The 25,398-nt window shown below is 46.0% G+C and overlaps 1 protein-coding gene across 7 annotated transcripts in view; it reads left to right on the forward strand.

The window, feature by feature from the left end:
* CEP112 (centrosomal protein 112) overlaps positions 1-22,712 on the forward strand; it is a 427,630-nt gene extending 404,918 nt beyond the window's left edge. For 6 of the 7 annotated variants that reach the window (XM_043585075.1, XM_043585077.1, XM_043585076.1 and 3 more), the window contains 3 exons: positions 16,549-16,650; positions 20,944-21,008; positions 22,250-22,712. In XM_043585075.1, the coding sequence (XP_043441010.1) occupies positions 16,549-16,650; positions 20,944-21,008; positions 22,250-22,253 (171 nt within the window). In that variant the 3' untranslated portion in view covers positions 22,254-22,712. Of the gene's footprint in view, positions 1-16,548; positions 16,651-20,943; positions 21,009-22,249 lie in introns of those variants that run through there. The other variant, XR_006297953.1, reaches the window with a different exon arrangement.
* Positions 22,713-25,398: the final 2,686 nt, after the last annotated feature.

Genomic DNA, 25,398 nt, shown 5'->3' on the forward strand with positions numbered 1-25,398 from the left:
TAAGTCAGCCAGAGAGCTCACGTGGGAACTAGCCCGTTAATTTGGAAAGCAGGGAGGCTCTGAGTGACCAGAGTTGTAACGCAGGTGACAGTGTGGAGAGTGAGGCAAGGTAGTTGGCGGTGTGGAAGTTGGTGTGGGGTTGGGGCAGATGTCAGTCGCCTAAGGATGTGGTCCAGTCAGTAGGGCGTGGTGACTTAAATAGTGGCCGTCGTTAGGTCCCTGGCTGATCGGTTGGCTCAGCTGGTCGGGTGGGAAGTCAAGGCCCTTGGAGAGAATCTTGGCCCCTGTCGGATAATCCATTAGAAATAGCTGGTTGAAACTCACACTGGTTGAAACAGTAAGAATGTTTTGGTTCATGTAACTGAGAAATAGTATTGACTTCAAAGGCGGCTTAATCCAATTACTCAAATTATGTGACCAAAAGCCAGTTCTCTCTCCAGTTTTTCAGCCCTGTGTCCCTTATTGCTGGCTGCATTGTTGGCAGGTTATCCCCTTGTGGCCGCAAGGTAGCTGGTAGCAGTTCCTTGGCCTGTGTTTCCAGGCTCAAATCAGTAGAAAAGAGGAGGTTCCCTTCTACAGCAGCAGAAGTCTTGGGCTCTGCTTCATTGGCCCCAAGCTCTGAATCTAGGCGGGGAAGGCAGTTCATGCAAACGAACGGGGTTCATGAGGCAAACTGCCATCATGGGTCCTGCGGCCACTGGGGACTGAGTCCTCAAAAGTACGAGAAGTCAGCTGTCTCCAGCTGCTTGGCCTCAGCTACTAAGCTGTGTCTTGTCCTTACCTGTGTTGTCTCAGAAGGTTTTGCAACTGGGCTTACCAACGAAAAGGCCAAGTGACTCAAGCCAAATGGGGGTGAAAAATATCTAGAGGGTGGAAATGGTGGTCACTAAAAGTGAGGTGGTGTTATGGGTTGGATGTTTGTATCTCCCCCAAATTCTTATGTCGAAGCCCTGAGTCCCTGTGTGAAGGTATTAGGAGATGGGGCCTGTGGGAGGTAGTTAGGTTGGGTAGGGGGGGGCCCTTGTGATTAGTGCCCTTGTAAGAAGGGACAGGAGAGATCTGTCTCATTCTTATGGTAAGAACACTGCACGAAAGGGGGCTGGCTGTAAGTCGGGAAGAGGGCTCTCGCCAGATCCTGGTGCTGCTGGCTCCCTGATCTTAGACTTCCCAGCCTCCGGAACCATGAGAAATAGGTGTCTTTTGTTTAAGCCACCCGGGCTTGGGATTCTGTTATAACAGCCTGAGCTGATTTAATGACCAGTGGGAACCAAGAGGCCAAAGGTAATGAAGATAATCCATCAGTGAGGACACTGGGCCCTAACGGTGTTAGCAGGATTGAGAGGAAGCCTGTGCTTGACGTTGTCCTGGACCCTGCCTCCTCCAGCGGTCACACCTCGTAACCATCTCATCACCGAGTGTGATTTCTGTCTCCCCTTCAGTTCTGCTCATCTCCTCTGCCCCTCCCAGCTCGTGCCTTTGTTTGAGACCTACTCACCTCGAGTTTGGAGGAAGTGGCCTCTTCCTAGCTGGTGTCCTGCCTCTCCTCTTTGAGTCATCTTCTTGAAATACTACTGTGGTCATGTTTTCTCCCACTGGAAGAGACCACTGGCTCCCTCTCGCTTACCGGACTTCTCTGCCTGATTTCGAGGGCCCTTGTAGTCTGGATGAATTCTCCAGTCTTGTGTCTAGTGGCCCCCGGGCCCTGCGGGCAGGCCTCAGTGGAGCAGGCTCTCAGCTCCCACGGCAGCCATGCTCATTTGCATCATGGCTCACGGGTTTGGTGTGGTTGGTTTTTCCTCGACCTGGAATTCCCTTTCACCAAAGTTCTGCCCATCCAACTGCTGTTCACCTTTGGGGGTACAGCTGACACCGCCCTTCTCTTCCTCTCACCTTCCCACGCTGTTCCACACCGCAAAGATCTTTTTCCTTTCCCAAGTCTCTTTTATGCTCGGTTTCCCCATCGCAGAACGTGTGACGTTTGTGGGCTAATTCGGTTTCCCAACAAAATTGTAAACTCCTCGGAGACAGGGTTTAATTCTTCCTCTGTGTTCCCCACCAAGCATAGACCGGTACTGAGAACGATTAGGGGTTCGGCAATGATTAGGAGAGGGGAAGAGGGAGCCACTCGTACAAAGTGTGTGTATGTCCAGTCCTGAGCATACAGGGAGCTAGGCTTCCTAGAGGCTTCCCACCTGACCATCCACCAGCCTCTACGCCCATAGGCATGGAATCCGTGTGGTTTTTTTTTTAACGTTTATTCATTTTTAAGGGAGAGATGGGGCGCAACTGGGAGAAGGGCAGAGAGAGGGAGACACAGAATCTGACACAGGCTCCAGGCTCCGAGCCGTCAGCACAGAGTCCGACACAGGGCTCGAACCCACGAACCGTGAGATCATGACCTGAGCCGAATCCGGACGCTTAACCAACTGAGCCACCCAGGTGGCCCTGCATGGAATCCTTTAAATTGAGATGTAAAAGTTGCTCCCGAAATCCTGGCGTAGTAGTTTAAAGACCTCTGTGCCCAAGACTACTCTTTGATACTTTGCACCTAATCCTTATATAGCCACAGCGGCTATCTGCCTTTCTCCCGTGCCTCGAGTGGTTACCACATGCGATCCAACAACACAGCCAAGCCACACTGGGGGTAGATTAAATTAAAACATTCTGCCGGATCTTCTGAAGTTCTCTTGCATCAAACATTTACTCTGCCTGAAGGGACATTTAAAGTATATATTAACCTAAGTTGGCACATTCAACAACCCTTGTTTCTCCAAGATCAGTGGACATGATAAAGGTCACATGGCCATTTTTAGTACAGGGTCTTGGGCCACCTGTCTATTGAAAATCTTCTGAAAGCCAGGAGGAAGCAAGATTAATTTTCTCAAAAAAAAAAAAAAAAATCTGTCACAAAAAGATTTTCTTGAGGCTGGGAAAAAAATGTTAGCATAATGCAAGATAAATGGTATCCTTATCCCCCAAATCTTAGACTTTCTGCTGCCACCCTGTTGGTTTTAAATATACGTGCAGGACAAAGAAGGGGGAATGAAATGACTTTGGAGTTCTGAGCTACCCACTCGGGCACTCGAGCGATACAGAAAGATCCTTTAGCAGCCTCCAATGCTTGGAAATAAATAGCAAAAACAACCCCCCTAGAATTCAATCTGAATTAGAAAAGACACTCCTTCTGTTTGTTTTCACGTATAAATGAGGGAGTTGAAATGTTTTACCTCGAAGGCCAGTAAGCATGAAGAATAACATTAGTCATAGTATCAGCACCTAATGTTCGAGAAATTCTTTTTCTCATTTTAAATAGTGATTTTTCTCTGTCATTGAGGTAAAGAAAAAAGCCTTTCCGATGAGAATCCCTCAGCCACCAACGGTTGTCGAGAGCTGTTTTTTCTTTGTGTTTTGAGGCTCCACCATGAATTCTTTTCAGACATCATCAGAATATGTTTCTAGATTTCAGTACATTTTTCATATTAAAGAAATGTCTTCAACTGAAAGAACAAAATCTTCCTGCTCTTTACTTGACCTTTGTTGGTTTGATGTGTTTTAAAAAAGATCTGGGCAACGGTTTTACAAAGAATGCACCGAGACATTCCTGGAAAAGCACGCTAGTGAAAATAATAATGAAAAAAAGATTAGAAGAGGAAGGCTCTTGCTCAGTGTAACGGACGGCTGCTAATCTCCCCATAGTTTCTTAGGGTTGTGTTGGTTTTATTGAAGACAGCAATAAGAACCTAAGTTTTTAAAAAAATCCTCTAATGTAACTGTTTCTAACAGAAATGTTACTTCCACGGAAGTCCAAGTTGGCCAAGCCAAGTTAATATCCCTACCAGTTTATCTGATTTGTAAAAACAGAAACCCCAGTCTCTCTCAGACTGAAAGTGAACTGCTCTCCGGCCGTTTCTCCATCTGACCTGGAGCAGGTATGGAAAACCCAGACATAGGTGGTCAGGTATGTTCTGCTCTGTGCAAACTCCAGCCTGCGTGAGCTGTTGGCAGAAATGCCTTTGTGATGGCAGAAACAATCCTTATAATGTTTTCAAACTTCAGATAAATGATGAGGTGATCTTATTTTCTTTTTAAATAGCACTGATCTCCAGTAAAGCATAGAACCTACCCTCAGGAAGCTCACTGTCTAATAGGAAAAAGCAGTGCATAAGGCAATAATTGTAATGTTATGTGACAATGAAGGACAAGAGAAGCTCTGGGCTAAGGAAAACTTAGATACGGGTCCAGGCTCACTAATTAGCTGTGTCTTCCTATGAAAAGAGCCATAAAAGCACCACCCGGATTGGTAGGAAGATTGAATAAAATATATGCAGAAGGATGTGGTACGCAATACACAGAAAACACTTAGTGATTGTCAGGTGGCGATGACGACCCACCATCACAACAATCGTTAACTGTTCTGTGTGTACAACTTTGAGACATCTTAGAGGAGGAACAGTTGGCCTGATGGGCAACTGAAGAGTAGCGTCCCAGAGACGGTCTCTGTGAGAACAGTGAGTAGTTCTCGCTGGCTGGTCAGGAGGAAGAGAACAATACGGGCAAGGGCGCAAGGCACACGGTGGCACGGGATTTGGAGAGAAGACGCCAGTCGTCGCTGGAGCACAAGGTGTCCTGGAAAGTTAGGCTAAGATCAGCCAAGAGGGTTCTCAGCCAATCTGTGCCAACAAGGTTGTCTTTAGTCTACAGGTTAAAAAAAAGTCACTGAAGTGCTTTCATGATGGGGGTTGGGGGTGTGGGGGGAGCAAGATGATCAGATCTGCATTTTCGAGAAACGGGCAACAGTGTAGACAATCAGCTGAAGAAAAAAAAAACAAAACTAGAAGCAGTCTCCACCTGTCTCCTTCACCCCCTGCTCACCGCATGACCCCCATCCACACCTGTCGGTCCCAAAGCGTGCCACACACATTCACCTGGATGCTTCCCGCTCCTCCCCCTCATCCATCCAGAAAGCTCCTAGTCTTTCCACAACGTCCAAGTCAGATCTCTTCCCCTCTGTAAAGACTCCCATTATCCCACTTAGAAGTAATCAATCTCTCCGATTCCCCTCCTTGGCCTATTATGCTTCAATTATGTTTTTATGTAGCTCCTTTCTACACGTCTGATGTCAAATGCATAAGCTTCCCAAGGACAAAAACCGTTTGCTACTCCGCACACGGCCGTGCGGCGTAATCACCCGTGAACGTCGGTTCGATACACATCCCGACCGTTGTCCTTCAGAAAGCCTGAATGAAGTCTTTGGATAACTGCACGTTCCCCAACTTTTAATTGAATGACAATTCCTTTTATCTCCGCTGTGTAAAGGTGAACAACTGGTGAATTTAGTCAGTGACTGTTTACAATGGTGTTTTGAAATTTTCTGCTATGAGGTTGTGGGGTCTCTGTTCCCATTCGTTGGGAGGTAAGGGGATTCAGGCACAAAACCCTCATTAGGAGCTGCCTAAGTAAATCCCGGGCACCCCAGTAGGACAATGGCCGCCTTTGTGTTCCCGTTTTGTGTTTTGTATAGAATGCCATATCTGGCAAGACGTGCCTTCTCAAACATAAGGAGATAATTGGTACTTTGAGGGAGAGGTTTAACTTATTTATAATTGTCAAGAGTTTAAATATGCAGAAAAGAAAGAGCACTCATAGCTTGCCTCTTTCAAAAAATGCCCTCAAACCGGGTCAAAGAGCTCCGACTAAATCAGCTATTTGGGATGATATTTAACGGAACGTGAGAATGCGGCACCCCTGCTGTAATTTTTGCTTTTAAAATGGGAAACAACACATTTATCAACGGACTAATCCCATCATCCCACACTCTCTTTAGTTGTAGCATGGCTGTTCACCCAAATCCCTCAGGGCTGATACACTGTCTAGATGGCTTTGTTTCACGCGTCGTGATAACATGGGAGGCGATGATGGCCATGATCCTTGGCCTCCGGGCAGCGGCCCCTCCTGCGAAATTCAAGGCCGAGCTCCCCACTCCCCTGCCTTTCTCCCACCATTCCTGATCTATCTCTCATTTCAGTGCTCCCGCACCCTGAATGGTGGAGCCCCTTGGGGATGATTCTCTGCTCCTGGCAGGTTCTTAGTCTCTCCTTCCCCCTTCAGAGAGCCCGTCCGTTCCCAAGGCTTCACCTTGCTTTTCCAGCCTAGGGCTCTCGGACCTCCAATCCTGGCTTTCCTCATCAGCCCCCTTGGCTTTTCTTCGTCAACGTCTCCCCGGCACCTCAGACTAAGTAAATGAGACCCGAAGCCATGTCTTCTCTCCCACACACGCAGAGACGGGCCCCCGCCACCCATTACCCCATCTCTCCAGCGCCATCGCTCTTCTGGGCACATGGCTGAGGCCTGAATTCTCTTCCAACTCACCTCTCGCTTTTATTTTTTACAAGCCAGTTCATCATCAGCTTCTGTTGTAGGACCTTCCCACAGCCCTGCCTTCAGACCAGAGCTCTCCCTGTCCTACATCACTACAGCCGCTCCCACTGTCCCGGAGCCCCAGGCTGTCTCCCTTCAGATTTCTCTCAACGCTTCCAGATTAATCCTCCTCACCCCCCACCTCCCAGTAATGAGCGGGCCCAGTGCAGGTTTACATATCTGGCTTCGGCCTGGTTCTAGTACTCGCTCACTGTGGGCCTGTTTCTTCATCTATGAAATGGGTAGGCTATCCTCTGTCTCCCAGACTTTATGGAAGGATTGAGCAGCGTCTTCATAACACATGGAGGATTATCAATTCCTTAATACAGTCCCCTAGCACCTCAGGTATTTAAAGTGTTGATCTCCCCTCATTTTCTGTTACATTCAGTTGAAACTCGTGGGGGGTGACTTTTGCTGCCCTCCGTAATTTCCAGGTCCCAGCTACCTGTTCACCCACAGCTTTGTTCAGTCATTAACTCATTAAAACAACGTTCGCTGAGCATTTACTATGTGCCATGTCTTCCGACCTTACTTCAGGGTACAAAGAGTAAATGTCCAGTGGACTCCAAAACCCAAACCGGCCTTACTGAATACCAGTCTCGCTCCCCAAGTCTTCCTGGGTCTCCTATTAACAACCTCCCCGCCTCGGTTGGGGTTTTGGCCCTGCGTTGACAGACATGACCTTTTCACAAGGTCTGGCCCCAACCAGAAAGAGCTCACCCAGAACTCTGTCTCTGAGGGGAAGGCCAGGCACTTCTAGGAGCCCTGTCCCTCCCCAGAGTGTTCTCTCCAAACCCTTTCAGAGATGTACTGTTCCCAAGGCAAGTGGACATATGGCTTCCCTTTAGCTCCCGTGAACTCGGCCCTCCACTCGGTGTCCCCGTTCTCCAGCGTGTACCTCCCCGGGCTCCCACACTCAGCCTTTCTCAGTCCCTGCCTCCAGAATTGGCACACACGTCATAATCCTCTCAGACTTCATACCAGCCTTTCTTTGAAGTGAGGGTGTGTTCATAGTATACAGCGACCTATGCAAAGAAAAGTATCAGGAACGGTATCATCAGGAAGAAAAACATTAGGAACAGAAGCCAAAATAATATATTCCAGTGAGAAAAGAGCCAGCGTTTAATTTCAGGAGAAAACAAACATACAAGCTAAGAGGCATGAGTCATTTAATGTTGCAACCCTATAAAAAGTCTGGTAGTGAGAGGAAGGGGGAAGAAGCCAGAGGAGGGGACAGAACACGGACGAAGCCAACTCCTCTCCTTCAGGGTGAACCTCAGCAGCCCCACAGGCCTCGTGTTTGCCTCAGATGTTCTCAGCCCTGACGCTGGCCTGCTGTGTAGCCACAGTGCCGATTAAAAATTGCAGGCTGTGATGACAGCATCTGCTCTCTGTATTTGGGGAGAGGTTTTGTGATTAGGTTCCTCAACATTCCGAAGACCCTGTCGTCTTGAGACAGAGACTGGCTTTCAACCCTGTGTGCCGTGAGGTCGGATTCGTTCGTGCACTCCACAAATATTGACCGAGCTGCTACCGTCTGCCAGGCGGTGAGACAAATGCTGCGGCCTCAGCACTCGGCAGAACAAGTCCAGTCCCTGCCTTGGGTTTCTCAGCCTTGTGCAAGGATCAGCCGACTTTCTGTGAAGGGCTACACAGAAAATGGTTTAGGCTCAGCAGGCCGTCGGGTCTCTGTCAAGATCGCACAGCTCTGCCTGAGCGATCAATGCACGCGAAAGCAGCCGTAGCTAACGGGGAAGCAAATGAGCATGACTGGGTTCCAATAAAGCTTTATTGACAAAAATAGGTGGTGGGCCCAAATTTGCTGACCCCTGGTCAAACAGACGCAACACATAGATGCAAGCTAATGTTTTACGTACTCCACGTTGGTTCAGTCAGGACTATTTTGGTTGCGTGTGACAGAAAACGCAACCCCAACTGAAAAATGTCAGGACGGGGCTAGCTTCAGGTTCAGCTTGACCAAGGGCCCCATTTCTCTCTCTCTCTCCCTCTCTCTAGTTGCCAGCTCTTCTTCCTCTGGATTGGCTCCCCCTCAGTCCAGCTTTCACTCTGTGGTAGCAAGATGGCTGCCACAACCCCAGAAGGACATCCCCCTGGGTGAAGTCTAGTGGATGAGAGAGTTTGTCTCCTGACTCTTGGTGACTCTGCTTACCTGAACTTGGATCATGTATCCAGGCCCCAAATGATCCCAGCATAGGGGGAATATGATGTGATGATTGCCTAGGCCTTGCCACATACTCTGTCGCTGTGACCTTGGATGGGACAGCGTGTGTGCGGGGGACGTATCCCAGTAATTAGAAGACCCTTAAATGAATGCTGAAGGGTGAAACAAATATCCACAACATGTATCTTGTGCAATTCCAAATGAGTACCTCCAAAGACCGCATTCGTTTATAGGAGCCCCAAAATACAATTTCAGCCTTTTCTTCTCCATCAGGAGGGAAAGGGTACAGCTTATGTACCAAACATCCCCTCAAATTTTAATATTTGCAAATGTTTATTTCATGGCACAACCCCAGCCTTTTTATTAGATAGTTAAGCCTTTGATTCGTGGGCAGATTTGGGCAGTTTATTGGTAATCTTCCGATTATCGTACCTGCTTCCCGTCTTTTCTGTATGTGTAAGTTCTCAGACCCACATTTCTTTTTTGGGGTCAGGAATTTTTTCACCTACCCAAATCTGGATTCAGAGCATCCAAACCTAATTGAAGCGCTAGGTTTGAACCGTGGTCTTCATCCCCAGGCCACCATTTCCTCCACAGTACCGGAAAAGTGTTCCTTCCTCCTAAAACCAGAGCCCTTTCCAGAAACTAGTTCACGCTCTCCTCCCACCATATAGGGGTCGGTGGCTGCCTCGTTAGTCAGCCACCCCCTTTCCTGAGAGGCTCGGGCCCAGTCAGCACCGGGCGTCACCCCCTTGGGGCGGACACTGGTCCCTACGTGCGGGGCGTGGAGGCTCCGCCGGTCGGAATAAAGAACCGTAAGAAAAAACCATATTGAAGAAAGAGGGGGAAATGAATATTTCGGAGACTGTTGAGAAAATTATGGTTACTTCTACATTTCCACTTTGTACTCCAGAATCAAAGTACACCAGCTTTGCTGCAGAGCGCCCTTCTTAAAATGGATCTCTCTTGGCAGTTGCTGTGGCAACACATAATACCTTAACCCCAATAAAAATGAAATTTCTTAGAAGGCAGAGCATTTTTTCTCAGCTGCACCAGAGCTTTTTTTTATTTTCTTTTTTTTTTTTTTTTTGGTACCATCATTCACTACAATTTCTTTCATTCTTACTCTTTAAACCACATTGGAATTCAATATCAAACCAATGAGTTTTATTTAGACTCTTTTTAGACTCACTCCCCTAAAAAGCCCCCGCAAAAACTTTTTGCTGCACAAAGGCGCATCACTCAGACACATCCCCCACATTTCTGTTCACCTTATATCGGATCCCCCCAGCAGCCTCCTTCCCTGTGTCCCTCTCCTGCTCTCCTCTTACCTGCTTGTCACCACCCTTCGGCAGCCCAGCATCTTTTTGATGTTCTGCACTTACTCCAAACCCCCTCCTGCAGTGTCCCCGCCACGTTCCCCTTCTCCCAGAGTATCTACTGTGCTCCAAATCTCCCTCTTGCTCTTTCCCTCGTCTCCAACCCTTCAATCTACTCTCAGCAGTCAAACCCACTTTGCTTGATGGCGTTGAGCTAAGCCAGGTGTTAGAAGGACATCGTTCTGAACACATTAACCCGTAATGAGAAGAAGCATCTGACAGTTTCCCCCATGCCAATATTTATCTAATTGGTAGAAATCCAGGCTGGATGGAGGGAGAGTTTGGAGCTGAGATTCTTGCCTTAAATCATGCAGCATGAAGCAATGATTCCCCACCTGTGGGCCAGGGCTATTGGCAAGGAAGGGTCGAGAAAATTCATACATACACCAATCATTGTCAGTAGCCTGGGTAAATAATATGGCTCGAAAACAGGTACTACTACTTTCCAAATGCATGTAGATGATTTTAGTTATTAAATACAAGTTCACTTAAAGTTGATTCTGAATTCTTAGAAGGTTTTTGTCATCATGTACTTTCTCAATCAGTAGATACTAAAAAATGCAAAAGGAGATTTAAATGGAGCCCTCAAGTTAATCATGAATATATGCAAATAATTTAAATAATTTGTTATCAGGCTTTCTGCTATTACAAATAATTAGAAATCAAAAAGTCTAATGATAGAGGCTTGGCTAAATGAAATATATGTGTGTGTGTGTGTGTGTGTGTGTGTATAATTTCATAACACACATGTATATAATATAATGAAATATATATGTATAGTCTCCAATACATGGTGTAAGGATAACTAACATTTATTGAACACTTACTAAGTGCCACTCTTGTAAAACTTCTACATGTGTTAAGTCATCTAATCCCCACAGCAGTCTCAAGAAGTTATAATTCCCATTTTCCTGAAAAAGAAGTGGAGGCACAGAGAAGTTAACCTTCCCAGGGCATGCAGTTAGGGACCCAGATTCAGCTCCAACATTCCCACTCCAGAGTCTGGGTTCTTAACTCCCACAGTTGACTATAGTAAGTTAAAAGGCAGGTTATGATGATTGGCAAAATATAAAAAGAGAAAAGTAAAATGTATTTGGTGTCAGAAGTAGGATGGACATCCGTGCACGTGACCTGGAAACAGAACAGAACCCCGGAGTGGCGAGTGAAGCCAAAACCATGAGTACAGGGTCCTGAGCCCATCAGCAGGCAGAGGCAGCTGGGACGAAAATCCCAGGGGTAACGGGGAACAAAAGCGCTGAGAGGGCTCCTTGCCAGGTAGATGACAAGAGACTGGGTCGCAGCTTGAAAGCAAGGGCTGGTGTGGCCTCCGTTCCCAAAAGGAAACTGAGGGAAGCTGCTGCCTGCCACAGTGAGGGGCTCCAGCCCATCTGAAGTTGGAAGGTTGTTGCCCCAGATGCAACGTCCTGACCAGGGCCTGCCAAGGTCCCTGCGCTGGGTGCTTGGGTGGATAGCACTCCTGAGATCACCACACTTCAGGACCCTCATGCCCAGAGATCTAGGTGGAGGAACAGCAAAGCCCCACGGGATGGGAAAGTAAGGAGAGGAAGATGAGAAAGGCTTGTTGTGAGGACAAGCGTCTGGGAACCTGGTGAGTGGACAGAAAGAAGCCGTCCGGTCTGGTGTCTGGAAGTGAGGGGACCCTCAAGTGACAGGAATACGAGGTGGATAGGGGCCAGACTGGACAGGACCTTGTTGGACTTTTAAAGGATTCAATTTTAATTTTATTTTTTTTAATGTTTATTTATTTACTTTGAGAGAGAGAGAGCATGAGCAGGGGAGGGGCGAAGAGAGAGGGGGAGATAGAATCCCAAGCAGGCTCCATGCCATCAGCACAGAGCCCGACACAGGGCTCAATCTCATGAACTGTGAGATCATGACCTGAGCCCAAATCAAGAGTTGGAGCTTAACCTACTGAGTCACCCAGGCGCCTCTGAGTTTCATTTTCAATGTTAAGAAAATTTGAATCAAAACCCAAAACCAACATACCGGTATTGCAGTGGGCCAGGTACAAGATGAAGGCATCCAGACTGGACTGGTCCCAGGGGCAACGCAGAGAAGTGAGGAGACATTTCAGAGATGCCATCAGTAGAATTGTGACTTAGTTCCCTTCTCCCTCTGCTGAACGGACCCCAGAAATGCTTGGTTGGATTGTGTAAGGTAATATCAAGCACACTCATTTTCCTGAACTGCTTCAGTCTTACCTCAGAAGACAATTACAAATGGCTGTGCAGGGACACATGACAAAGCTACACCAGTGGCCCTTTCCTCGCCTCTTCAAAAGTGAATGCCGTATCGGGCACACTGGAGCTTGCAATCAAATACGCTGTGGCTGAGGCCCTTAAGTTGTTTGCACAAAGCCTCACACTTGTATCTTACTTGCTTTGTTACGCGACAGGAAGATGACATATTGGACATGGATTGGACATCTCGACGTGACTAGTTGATAGTGTTTTTCAATAAAAACACCACAAAATACGCTTTAGTGCTCCTTACATATTTTTAGTAAAATTATAAGATTTCCGGGGCGCCTGGGTGGCGCAGTCGGTTAAGCGTCCGACTTCAGCCAGGTCACGATCTCGCGGTGCGTGAGTTCGAGCCCCGCGTCAGGCTCTGGGCTGATGGCTCAGAGCCTGGAGCCTGTTTCCGATTCTGTGTCTCCCTCTCTCTCTGCCCCTCCCCCGTTCATGCTCTGTCTCTCTCTGTCCCAAAAATAAATAAATGTTGAAAAAACAAATTAAAAAAAAAAAAAAAAGATTTCCAAGCTTCACTTTTCTCGGCATCACTTTGAATTTTTATCTCCAGAGACCCTACTGGCGCAAGTCGACTACCTATTCTGTACGCTCTGTGGGCTCTTATTTATGCAAATGAGTATTTGTCCGATTACCCAGGATATACATTTAACCGAAGTGTAACGCTGAACTCTAGTCATGGGTGTTCTCAGTCTTCATGGTCCATTTTAGAAATTAGAGGAAATACTGTCAGTGCTATGCCTTCAAGGGAAAGGTGGGCCATCTGTTGCCATGGTGCAGAGCACAGCTATCTTTGGTCACATGGGTGCCATGTTATTCATACACCATTTCCACTGGGCATACAGGGGTCTTACTACATTACAGGAATGTCACTATTTGTCATGATCCTAGGTTTCCTAATGTTTTTCTGCCAAAAGGAAGAAAGGGAAGGAAAAGAGGGAGAGAGGGAGGCTTATGTCTATTTGGTGTGTTGTGGCCGAGGAATGTGGAAGCTTTTAGAGGGAGGTGGGAGTGGTGAGGTGGGATGGAAATGAGCCAAAACAGCCCTGGCTCTTCCTTTCCAGAATTACTCAAGTGAAAGCAGTCCTCAAATGCTTCTGTATTTCATAAGCTAACATAGCGCTCACTAGCGTAATTGGACAGTGTATGCTAATGGAAATTAATATTCAAGCCTAATAACAAACTAGATTTCTATGTAAAAACTTGCATTTCCCTTAGGAAAAGGAAGGCATGTCCATCAAATCCTTTGCTTAGATCAACTCTGCTTCTTTCTGCTTCTTGATCTGTGGTAAGGCCGGATTCAGGTCACCAGGGAAATGTGCGAAGACAGGGAAAGGGAGGGAGATTAGCATAGGTAGCAGCTCACAGTTTGCGATTAGTTTCTAGACAAAGGTTATCACTCCCACATTATTCCCCCTCAGACACATCCTGGGTCACAGACGGGGACGGTAAATTAGTAGCCGGAGTCAAAAGTGATATGAAGGCCAGTAAGCTAATTCTTTCCCTCCTCTTGCTCATTTTGCCATATGACAAACTTACTCACAGGTCAGACCTTAAAATGTCTGCTTACGTGGGGGATTTATGGAGCTTGTGGTTTAGGTCAATATGTCCATTGCACTTATATAGATGTTTGAAATTAGTCTTATTTATAAATCTTCGATTCAAGTGGTAAGCCAATGGGCACTTAACTCCCCCTCCCCACTCTCTCTCTCTCTCTCAAAATAAATAAACTTTAAAAAATGTTTTAAAAAATGTTAAGCCAAGGGGAAAGTATGGGGAAGCAATTATTGTCATCATTGTTGTTATTACAGTCATCCAAAAAAACCCGAAAAACCCACAAAGACTAGATGGAAGTCTGGAAGGGCGATAATACATCTGCCCGCTTCTCATAGCCCCTGTTACGTTGAAGAGAGCACTGCTGTGTAGTGGATGAAACTTCTCGAACTGGTTGTGTCTGTGACGTCCTTTTGCTTTTGGGGTGGAAAAAACATCTCAGCATTTGGAGAGATTATTTGAGAAACAGCAGAGCATAGTGCCTGAGAGTACGTACTTGAGAATCAGACTCCTTGAGTTCAAATCCTGGCTCACCTCTCTGTGCTTCCTTCCCTGGGCTGTCAGAAGCACTAACCGCTTACTAAAGCACTCAGAATTGCATCTGGCACACTGAAAGTACTCAAGAAATGTTTGCTAGTGGTAACATTATCAGCCTTGTAAATAGAGCAAAAAACAGATTAAGGTTTTCTGTGACTTTATTCAAGTAACAGGATTCTGCTTGGTATGATGATTTTTAAATTCAAGATAATGGGTTTAAGAAGGCAGGATAGTAGTAGTATTTTCCTGATTCATAGTCTCATTCATAAGTGAGGTAATTTCAGATTTTCCAAGAGCTCATTTACTTAGATTCAGTGAAATAAAAACAAAGGAATAGCAGACAGGAAGTAGAAATGTCTGGTCCTCAGTTAAAGGTGGAAAATAGAGCATGCTAGGTTTAAAAAGGGATGTGATAGGGGTGATCACAGGGCAGTCTCGTTCACCCACAGTTCTCTGCCGTCTACAGCCCAGCCTCCAATAGAGGGTGACCATCAGATATGAAAAGTGGGGGCAGGGGAGTCCAGAGGAACAATGAGGTTTAACCCAAGAGCTGATGTGCTTGGCCTTCACCTCCAACGTACTTGAAACTGAGGAGAGATGGCCCCACGAAACTATTCTTCAAAGAACTGCATGAAAGGGAACACACCGTGTTCTCACGAACATTGGTCGTCATTAGTACCAAAACCTATCCCAGTGAAGCTCCTGCATCGAAGAAAAAGAAAATCATGTGGGCACTGAAGCAAAGAAAGAAAGTCACGTTCAACATGGAAAACAAATCAGCCTGCCTTCAGACTTCGCCATAGGTGCATGCGATGCCTGAAGACCTTGAAGAGAACCGTCTCCAGGGTTCCGAGGGAAAGGAACTGGGGTTGGGCACTCTTATACCCAGCCCTGTTGTCTTTCAAACGTAGACACTCCAAACAAACAAGGGTACAAGAAAGCACACAGGAATCCCTTTTAAGAGTAGCAGCTCAGAATTTCAGAGCCAGTGTTGAATGATAGAAAAATAAGGTCAATAGAGTAGCTTGTGGATCCTCAACAAATGTTGCCCCTGAGATCTGTGTTATAAAGTACGTGTTTTGCTTTGCCTGTGCCTTTCGTTTGATGTAACTATTGAACTTAAGTCTAAGAAGAGAAGGTGGGAAAGATCAAATACTGCATCCCTGGGAGAGATTATTTTTCGTTATTTCTGTTTCTAGGTGTAAATCACAAGATTATAACCTAGGTCAAAAAACGCTTTGCCAAAAGTGGAAAAATCCCGTTCTAGAACCTTTGCTGTGCAATTTTAGTGGGCAGTGGAAAGAACTGTTAGAACATCTCTTAATCCAGTTTAACGTAAGAAAAGGTGGAAGTCGAAGGCTGGTGATTTTAAAGTATCTTCAGTAAGTCCATAGACGTGTCTAACTGAGCCCAGGTGCATGTATTTTCATAGCATATTACCTTCTTTCCAGATGCGTCCGATGAATCATTTATGGGATACCCTGCCGTTCAGCTTTAATATTCCATTAAGTTAAACACAGCACATGCAATGGGTTTTTGTTTTTGTTTTTTAATTCCGTTGCATCTCAGATTAGGAGGAAGAGAAATAAACGTAGCTGGAGAAAGACACCAAGACAGACACACTCGCATTCGTGCTCACCCTCTTGTACCTCTTTACCCTGCGCAGGTGCATCCCTCCAAAGACTCTCCTTCCGCCTGTCTCACTGTGTTGAGGAGATCTGGAGACCCGGCAGTGTAGATTCTCTTTCATTCCCATCTTCATAGTCCTATGGATTATATCGAGCGCCCAGGTGCCCAGCCAGGTTGCAGAAGTGCCTTAATCCAAGCAACACCGCACCACACGTTGTCCCCAGATCACAATGTGTCATGATCACAGTCCACATCCTGAGCAAGAGAAGATTAGCATAGCGTGTCTATCCTGAGTGGCGAGGAGAGAACAGGTGGTTTCCTTATCAAGCGCTATAAATTGTGTTAATGGGGATTTTAAAGAAACAAAGTGTTTCAGGGATTTCTCTCACGGACTCACAAGGGCAGACGGAATGCCTTTTTCGGTTTGTAACTCTTGTTTCCTCTCATTTCATCTTTATGGACCACGTGTAACAAACTTAGCTTTGTGATACATCGATATTCTCCCGAGATTCCTGAAATTTGAAACGATCATTGCCGTGGAGACGTCGATAAGCTTTCTTTTTTTTTCCCCCCACTTCAGATAACTTATATACGGCAAGAATATGAAACAAAATTCAAAGGATTGATGCCAGCATCTCTAAGGCAAGAGCTTGAAGACACCATTTCCTCCCTCAAGTCACAGGTAATTACTAGAATCAAGGCCTTTCCTAAGGGTTCAGGTGATGTGTGTATCCTGAAAACAGACCTTACAAATAAGTTTAATTCGGAATTGACTGCCAAAAAGTAATATCATATCCTAGCATAACGTGCAACTCAGGATGAATCGGTTTTTGGTTTGAGGTCTGTTTTTGCTTTTTTGTTTTGGTTTGGTTTTTTTGTTTTGTTTTTGTTTTTGTTTTGTTTGGTTTTTAAAAAAATTTTTTTAACGTTTATTTATTTTTGAGACAGAGAGAGACAGAGCATGAACGGGGGAGGGGCAGAGAGAGAGGGAGACACAGAATCCGAAGCAGGCTCCAGGCTCTGAGCTGTCAGCCCAGAGCCCGATACAGGGCTCGAACTCACAGACCGCGAGATCGTGACCTGAGTTGAAGTCGGACGCTTAACCGACTGAGCCACCCAGGTGCCCCATGTTTTTTGTTTTGTTTTGAGAATGTTTTCCTTACTGGTTTTGGAACTCACTGTCTCGGTAAGATTCTCTTAAAAGCACCGTGAAATTGAAAAGTTCAGTTATGGTTACTTTTACTCATTTACAGTCACATTCTAGTACGGCCTCACCCTTTTTACTCTTGGTACCAGGCCCCAAATGCCATCCCTTGGCACATTGTTGATTTCTGACTGTGAAAGTGCAGAGAAACAGAAACCATGGTTAAATGAGAAGCATTTTTATTCTGCTGTGTTTTATGTGGTTGTTAGAACAAGATGCATTTTAAATTCCAAGCAGAATAATGACAAGGTATTCAAACAATTCAGTTAAATATTCTTGCTGAAATGTGTATTTCTTGCTGAGATGTGTAGTTCTTGGTAGAGTTTATGAAATACGAGAGATACGATTGATGTAAATTTAGATGCTCAAAATAATTCAACAACTTCCAATGTGAGTTTTTTCCACGTACTTCTGTAAACACGTTTTATGTGTCGCCAGGCCAATGAGCTTGTTATACTCTAACAGGGGAAAGAATCCACACATTCCCACTCATACACTCAGAAATTTAAAACGTCATGTTTTAATTTACGACAATCGCATTGCCTTCACGTGTCTAAGAATCCTTGTAGGGCGGAGAATGACGAAAAACAATAGCGAGGACCCACAGTAGTCAAAACCATCTTGAAAAAGTCAGAATGAATTTGAAGGACTCACGCTTCCCAATTTCAAAATTCACTACGAGGCTGTAATAATCAAGACAGTGTAATATTGGCAAAGGGATAGACACAGAGGTCAATGAAATGGAATTGAGAGTCTGGGGGTGGGGGGGGGGAAACCTTCTATTTTTGGTCAGTTAATTTTCAAGTGTTGCAGGACGGTTCCACTGAGGGACAAATAGAACAGTGCAGGGGCAGTCGGATAATTCCCATGGAAAAAAGAATGAAGTTGGAGTCCTTCCTCACGTGTTTTCCACAGGGAAACTCAGAGAAGAAAACTCTAAGAAGAAATCTTCTTAGATGAGGGAGAATATCCTTGTGCATTGGGCAGGTGGGAGTTTTTTAGCCATGACACCAAAAACAACCAACCAGATGAACTGGACTTTACAAAATTTAAAACTTCGTATTTCAAAAGGCAACAAGAGGCAGAAGCCAAAGAGACATACCATGGAATAGGAGAAAATATTTGCAAATCGTGTCTCTGTTAAGAAATGGAAAAAAAAGGAAAACGTACTTTTTTTCTGGAAAAGCTCCATCAGAGAAAGAGATCTTTGCTCTCTGTGCCGAGAGTACTGCTGGTCACATAGTGAGCGCTCGATAAATGTATTTATGAAATGATAACGATTTTGGTAACGATAGTCACATTCACTTTTTTATAATATGTGAGACAGAGCATGGGGCAAATTTTAGCCGCCCCATGTGCATTCCCCTCAGTAAAAAGCCTCTTCTCTGAAAACGAAATGTTCATTGCATCATTCCATACATGTGCTTCCGTCGGCCATTGCTTCCGCCGGCCATTGCTTCCGCCGGCCATTGCTGCCGTCGGCCATTGCTTCCTTCGGCCATTGCTACTGTCAGCCATTGCTTCCATCAGCTAAGTATTGCCTTGTTTGCTTCTACACAGAAAAATAAGTACTGCAGGAAAGTGTTGACATAGAAAGGGTTAAGTCATATTTATTTACATGAAAAGCCCCCCTTGAAGTGTGGTTTACCCATTAACTTTGTAAGAGAGCTTCCATAGGGTCAGCTATGTAGGACCTGGCACCTTCAGAGGAGGGTTTTGTTGTGTTTTTTGTTTTTTGGGTTTTGGGGTTTTTTTTTTTTTGGAAGGAAGGAAGGAAGGAAGGAAGGAAGGAAAAGAAAGAAAGAAGGAAAAAAAAAGAAAAGAAAAGAAAAGAGAAAAGAAAAGAAATCTGATATCCACCTGCAGGGCTTCTGTTATCATTCATATCGTTTCACTGTAATAAAAGCCACTTCAGCCTCCTAAAACTGGATGTTGACCCAGAAAGGGAGTGCTGCCAGCTGCGTTAGGGCCTCAGAATTGGCAGCTGCGTGGGGGAGTCACAGGCCATATAGTGAGCAAATTTAGTTTGAAAGCACAGGTGCCTGTGTTTTCTGAAAATTGTTGGAATTCCAGTGGCAAAGCACGGCAGGGGGGAGGGAAGCCGAATCAGTGTAATCCTTGCATCTGTCAACATTATCAATTGTCCCATGGGTCTTTTGAGCAATTGGACAGAACTAAGACCGGGCTGATACTATAAGTAAGCAAAACCGAGGGGACCCCTTGGATATGTACCCATTTCGAAAACCTGCGCTTCTCTCCCTTGCAAAGCACATTTGCTCTTCTGCCAGCTGTATCCTCTTGCCTGTGTTTCAGAACCACCCGTTGCCATGGTTTCAGTTCAGACCAAAGAGGCAAGAGTAAACAATTCCGAAATGATCAAATACCGTTGAGTCTTGATTACATCAAGCCATAGAGGTTACCCCCAGATCGTTTCTATGTGGCCGTGTAAGGTGCTTTTGAATTTATACGTGATATAGGTATCTTTAGTGGTATATAGAAATGTATGCTTCAAAAAAAAAAAACAACAAAAAACGAATCACTTTGTAGAGATCTGATTTAAGAGCCTATGCTAAGCCACCAGTTTCCTCTAGCTCTCAGCAAACCCCCGGGAGTGGGAGCGGGAGGTGGTACCGGCTGTGAGCTCTGCACGAGGCAGTTTCTATCAGTCATTTCACGTTATCCTCATAACCTTGGCAAGGAGCTGTCATTAATCCCATTTCACAGATGAGGCATCAAGAGCTTAAGTAACTTTCCTACAGCCATAGAGGCCAAGCCAGGAGTTGAACCCAAGGTGGCCCAACTTCAGACGAAGCTTAGGCCCTTTCCACTAGAAAATATTGTCTCTCCAACCTCAGGGAATCCCCAGGATGGCTGGAGGTTTCCAGAAGATGGTCGTTTTCTTTCTACCCACTCATCCATTCCTTAAACACTAGTGAATACCAGGTTCATGCCCAGCCCTGTGAAAAGAGACTGGGGACACAGAGACGAAGAAACATCCTCCTTAACCCAGAAGAGCTCTCAGGTTGGGGGGGGGGGGACATATGAAAACCCAAACCCACAAGGCTATGCTAATAATGGAGCTGTTGACGATCTTGCCTGGGATGTGGTGGGCAGTTGGGGAGGAGTCGAGAAAGTCGGTAGGGGCGGTGACATTTGAACCGAATAGCGGGGGACAAATAGGAGATGGTGAGCCAAGCTTTCCAAAGGGAGAGGAGGCCCCGTGCCAAAGGGCAAAAGGGTGGGGAAGACATAGTGGGTGGGGAGGGGTGGGGGAGGACGGGAGGAGAGGTGGAGCCTCGAAGAGAGGCCGGGGCCAGGTCCCAGTGGCTCTGCGACAGGAGTTCAGATGGATTCTGTGGTCTCTGATGGATTTTCAGGAGGGATGCAGTGTGACCAGATGTTAAAAATGCAACATTATTGGGGCGCCTGGGTGGCGCAGTCGGTTAAGCGTCCGACTTCAGCCAGGTCACGATCTCGCGGTTCGTGAGTTCGAGCCCCGCGTCAGGCTCTGGGCTGATGGCTCGGAGCCTGGAGCCTGCTTCCGATTCTGTGTCTCCCTCTCTCTCTGCCCCTCCCCCGTTCATGCTCTGTCTCTCTCTGTCCCAAAAATAAATAAACGTTGAAAAAAAAAATGCAACATTGACATGCAACGAATCTTCCGCATTTGATCCAGGCAACTGCCAGAACGGGATAAAATTTGACCGTGTTAGTTGCACGCTACTGCCACGGAAGCCATATTCACCTCTGCTCACACACGATGTCTCTTTCTAGGTTAACTTTCTGCAAAAGCGAGCGTCCATCCTTCAGGAAGAACTGACAACCTACCAAGGCAGAAGGTACAGCCCATGCTCCGAATGCCTGCTAATTAGTTTGCATTATTTGCCCCTGGGAGTCAGTCCCCCTGGTTTGACGTTAAGGTCCTTATTGAAATGGTTAAGCGTGGGGGTGCCTGGGTGGCTCAGGTCATGGTCTCACGGTTCGTGGGTTCAAGCCCCACATCCGGCTCTGTGCTGACAGCTCAGAGCCTGGTGCCTGCTTCGGAATCTGTGTCTCCTTCTCTGTCTCTACCCCTCCCCTGCTTGCGCTCTCTCTGTCTCTCTCTGTCTCTCTCTCAAAAATGAATAAACATTTAAGTAAGTAAGTAAATAAATACAATGCTTACACATAATATCCATTGGTGGGGGGAGCTTATTTCTAGTAAATAGCCTGTCTTCGAGAAGCCGCCCACTCCTTGTAATCACGGTGCTTAGTACGATCAGAACAAACTGAGAGAATCTGCAGGTGCCTGACAAGCCTGGGCCTCACCTGCATAGTCATGACACGACATTGTCTTGAAGCCCGGTTGCAGGGTTGAGGGGACCATCTTTCTTTTAAGATGACGCAATTCTTAGCATGGCGGCCCACATCTTCAAAGCCCCGTGTGCCCTGGGGGTTTGGCGCTCCCGCAGATGTTCTCTAGACCAAAATAGATAAACGGCTGGGTGGTGTGGCAACACTGTGACTTCACCGTGTGCTTCTCAAGGTGCCTTTTCAGTCCACGGTTCCCAGCAACATCTCTGACATAGATCATGTAGCTGTCTTTCCAACAGCTTCCCTCTTCGTGCAGTGAAAGGCCGAATTACTTATTTGGCAGTGAATTAAAAGTAAAGACCTTGTGAATCATTCACTTTTCAAAAGATTCTGTTGCCTGGTGCAGATGGGATTTGATGGTTTCTGGGCATAAATGAGGAAATTTTGATATCAAGTATCCTTTTTCTTAATAAGCTTTTTAAAAATGTTTATTTATTTATTTATTTTTGAGAGGGGAGAGAGAGAGAGCGCGCGCGCGAGCGAGGCAGGGGCAGAGGATCCAAAGTGGGCTCCATGTTGACCGCAGAGAGCCCGACGTGGGGCTCGAACTCATGAACCGGTGGATCATGCCAGGAGCCGAAGTCGGATGCTCAACCGACTGAGCCACCCGGGCGCCCCTCTATTCAGCTCTCACCTCTGGCCAACTCCTCCTGAGTTAGAACATATTTTATCTGTGGCATGCCCATCAGACCTGCAGAAAGTCACAACTGAGACTTTTGACTTTCAGGTAACTGCACGGAGGCTTACCTGAGTAGCACAGGCAAAGGTGGCAGACGCACCCGGGCTTATACTGTGGACTTCTTCCAGCAGGTTTGAAGATTTGGATGTTGTAGAATAAACTGTGAGATCAGTGAACGTTTTTTAATACTTAAATGTAATTAAGATCATAAACACATGCATCACTCAGACGCTACGGGGTGGTTTTTATTTGTGTCTGCCTAAGTTATTATTTTTTTTTAACATTTCTTTATTTCTGATTTCCATATTTGCATGCATTTGAGCGTGGCCTGAGAGTTGCTTCTGCGGGGAAAAGAAATGATTGCTCATAAGATGCCTCGTTGACGCGTTTGCGTAAGATTTTACCAGTCGCGTACGATCAACATCACGTTTGTAGTGTCGCGTCCCAAATGTGAACATGCTTCCCTTGTTTTCATGTTCATGTATGATTAAAACATTGTATTTTGTACTTATCAGTTTTATTTCTACTTTTTATTGCATATCATTTGCTACAATAAGTGTGATACATCCATGGTATTTTTCCCCTGGACGATAACTGACCATCTCAAATTGTACTCTGGGGGGAAATCCCTTATGTCATGTCAGAGATCAAATCCATAAGCAGTGCGTTTATTTAGAATAACAGTCGATGGATCATCTGACACCCGTGCAAGTAGTTGTCCTGTTGGTCTCCAGAGGCAGAACAGCTTAAGGGTTTTATGTAGCAGCTCTGGTCTTCTTGTTACTTACTCTCTCTGTGGTTGCTGTTTTCATTCTGATATCGGTTGGCATTCCTTAAGAAAGCCTAAAAATGCAGGGGTGCGTCACAGGGACCCGCCAAACGCTGGCGAGTGATGGCGGGTGCGCTGCGATTGGTCCCGTTGTCCTCTGAGAATACGGTGTTGTTCCCGTGCTTGGGTGTTTGTCTCCAACCGGTGCCAGGAAGCAGTTCTATGTTGATTGGTCAACCCCATTTGCCAAGGAAATTTTGAATTGCACTGGACAGACGGATGCTCCGGGTTCTTCCGACCGCATTGTGGCGTGTGCCACGGGCCCTTCGAGACACTCAAACTCCGGACCGCCGCCGGGGCCATAATCATCTGGTTTACCGTAAAAGGACAGGACAGAACATTTTTGTACACTTTTTCAAAATTCTTTTCTGTTTCCCACACCCATCTGTGTTGTGTGCTGCCTAGGGATTAGTTACCCTTTTTTGCACTGTAACGGAGACCCAGAGATGATAAGGAAGTAATAGGTTTTACAGCCACTACCAAAGCCAGGGCCGGGATTGGCATAAACGCCGACTTGTCGTGACCATCGATAGAAAGCCTTGCCTTCCTGGGGTGCCTGGGTGGCTCAATGGGTTGAGCCTCTGACTTTGGCTCAGGTCATGATCTCGCGGTTTGTGGGTTCGAGCCCCGCGTCGGGCTCTGTCCTACAGCTCGGAGCCTAGAACCTGCTTCGGATTCTGTGTCTCCCCTCTCTCTGCCCCTCCCCCGCTGGCGCTCTATCTCTCTCAAAAATAAATCAACATTTTTTTTTAAATTAAAAGAAAGAAAGAAAGCAAGCAAGCAAGCCTTGCCTTCCTGCTCTAGCTCACCTCTGCCTGGTAATGTCTGCCCTGATGCCTCTTCTGGGAATAGAGGACTGTCTTTTGAAAGCTGAGGTCTTTCTTGCATCTACAATAAATTACGGCATTGGCTTGAAAAATATTCAGGAAAAAACAAAACTGAAGCAGATGCTATTAGAAGCACCTAACGAATGAGGACAGTTAGTGCTCAGCCTATGATTTAGTGCTCAAAAGGGAAAGATTAAGGCTATGTGATTAATTTTAAGTGCTTCTCTACAGACCGTGAAAACAAGTCGAAGCCAAACAGATTTCATTAGGAAGGTTATTAGCTGCCTGAAGTGAAAATGCTTTGTGAACTATATGGTGTGCTGGAATTGGAACTCCCACTCCGGAATATTTGTTTTCCATGAGTAAATATCAGTAGGTGTTTTGGAAAGTTGCCTGCTATTCTTTCTTTTCCTTATTTCAAGGGTTATGAAATTACAAACACTGGTGAACCTTTGACATCACCCAGATCTCGTTCCCTTCTGATGCGTGTCACATACGTTTGGGAGTGCGTGTGCTGAAACTCTAGGTCGGTCTGATCGTATGTGATAGGAGTAGATGGCCGACACTAATGTTTCTGTGAACGTTCTCCGATAAAAGAAGAGAAACAAAAATTGCGCTTGGCACGTTTAGAATTCCTTACTGAATTGAGCACCGAGTATATAAATGGCTACTGGGAGAGAAAGCAAGTGCTCAGGAAATAAATTATACACATCGCGCCTTATTATAAAATCATCTAAGATCTCATCCCCTCTTTTATCTGGCGGAAGATCGATTGTTCATCGCGAGTACCTAATTTAGTTACCTTTCAAGTTATTATTCTTGGCTACTGCACCGTAGCCATCCACCTGTGCTTTTGACGTGTCAGCGTGCAATCATGAACAGGTAGTGGGTGATAAGGCAGTGGGGACAACCAAGCAGAAGGAAAGCACGGTGTTCTTGGTGCATGTTTGCACCCCGCCAGAGGGTCGGGCAGGAGAAGGGTTAACGCGAAGGCCGGCCGTCAGTCATCGGCACATGTCATGGTTTTGTTCAAGCTCCACCGTTTCTGCGTCACCAGGCAGTGAGCCCTTTCAGGGGTCTGACCCCTGATTTTGCAACCTCCCCACTCAACAATCAGCTCCTCGGAGGGCAGCCATCCAGGGGCACAAAGGAGGACAGAGAGTGGGTCGACTTGCTCCATAGTTTGTACAAAAGAACCAGCCGTGACTCCAGGGAACTCGCTCCGATTCAAACGTCACCCTGTCATGTCACACAGTAACAGCGAATTCCTCAGAAACGGGCATATGCCTGCAGTCGTGAGCAACCTCATTAAAGAAAGTGCAGACGGAAGAAACTATGAGTTTGAATTAACAATTAACAGCTCTCTTATTGAAGTGCATCACCATCCACGGCACGCGGTGGTGTTTTAGCTTTCTTTCTAAGAGTAAAAAGGGAAGGCAAAACATCAAAAATGGTTGGAGAAAAGTTTCAGAACACAAGGTCATTTTAATTCAGAGTTTCCTTAAAAGCGCCATCCGTCCTGAGCTTTCATATTTTGTTCA

Source organism: Prionailurus bengalensis, chromosome E1, assembly GCF_016509475.1.
Source record: "Prionailurus bengalensis isolate Pbe53 chromosome E1, Fcat_Pben_1.1_paternal_pri, whole genome shotgun sequence".
In the NCBI taxonomy this organism is placed as follows: domain Eukaryota; kingdom Metazoa; phylum Chordata; class Mammalia; order Carnivora; family Felidae; genus Prionailurus; species Prionailurus bengalensis.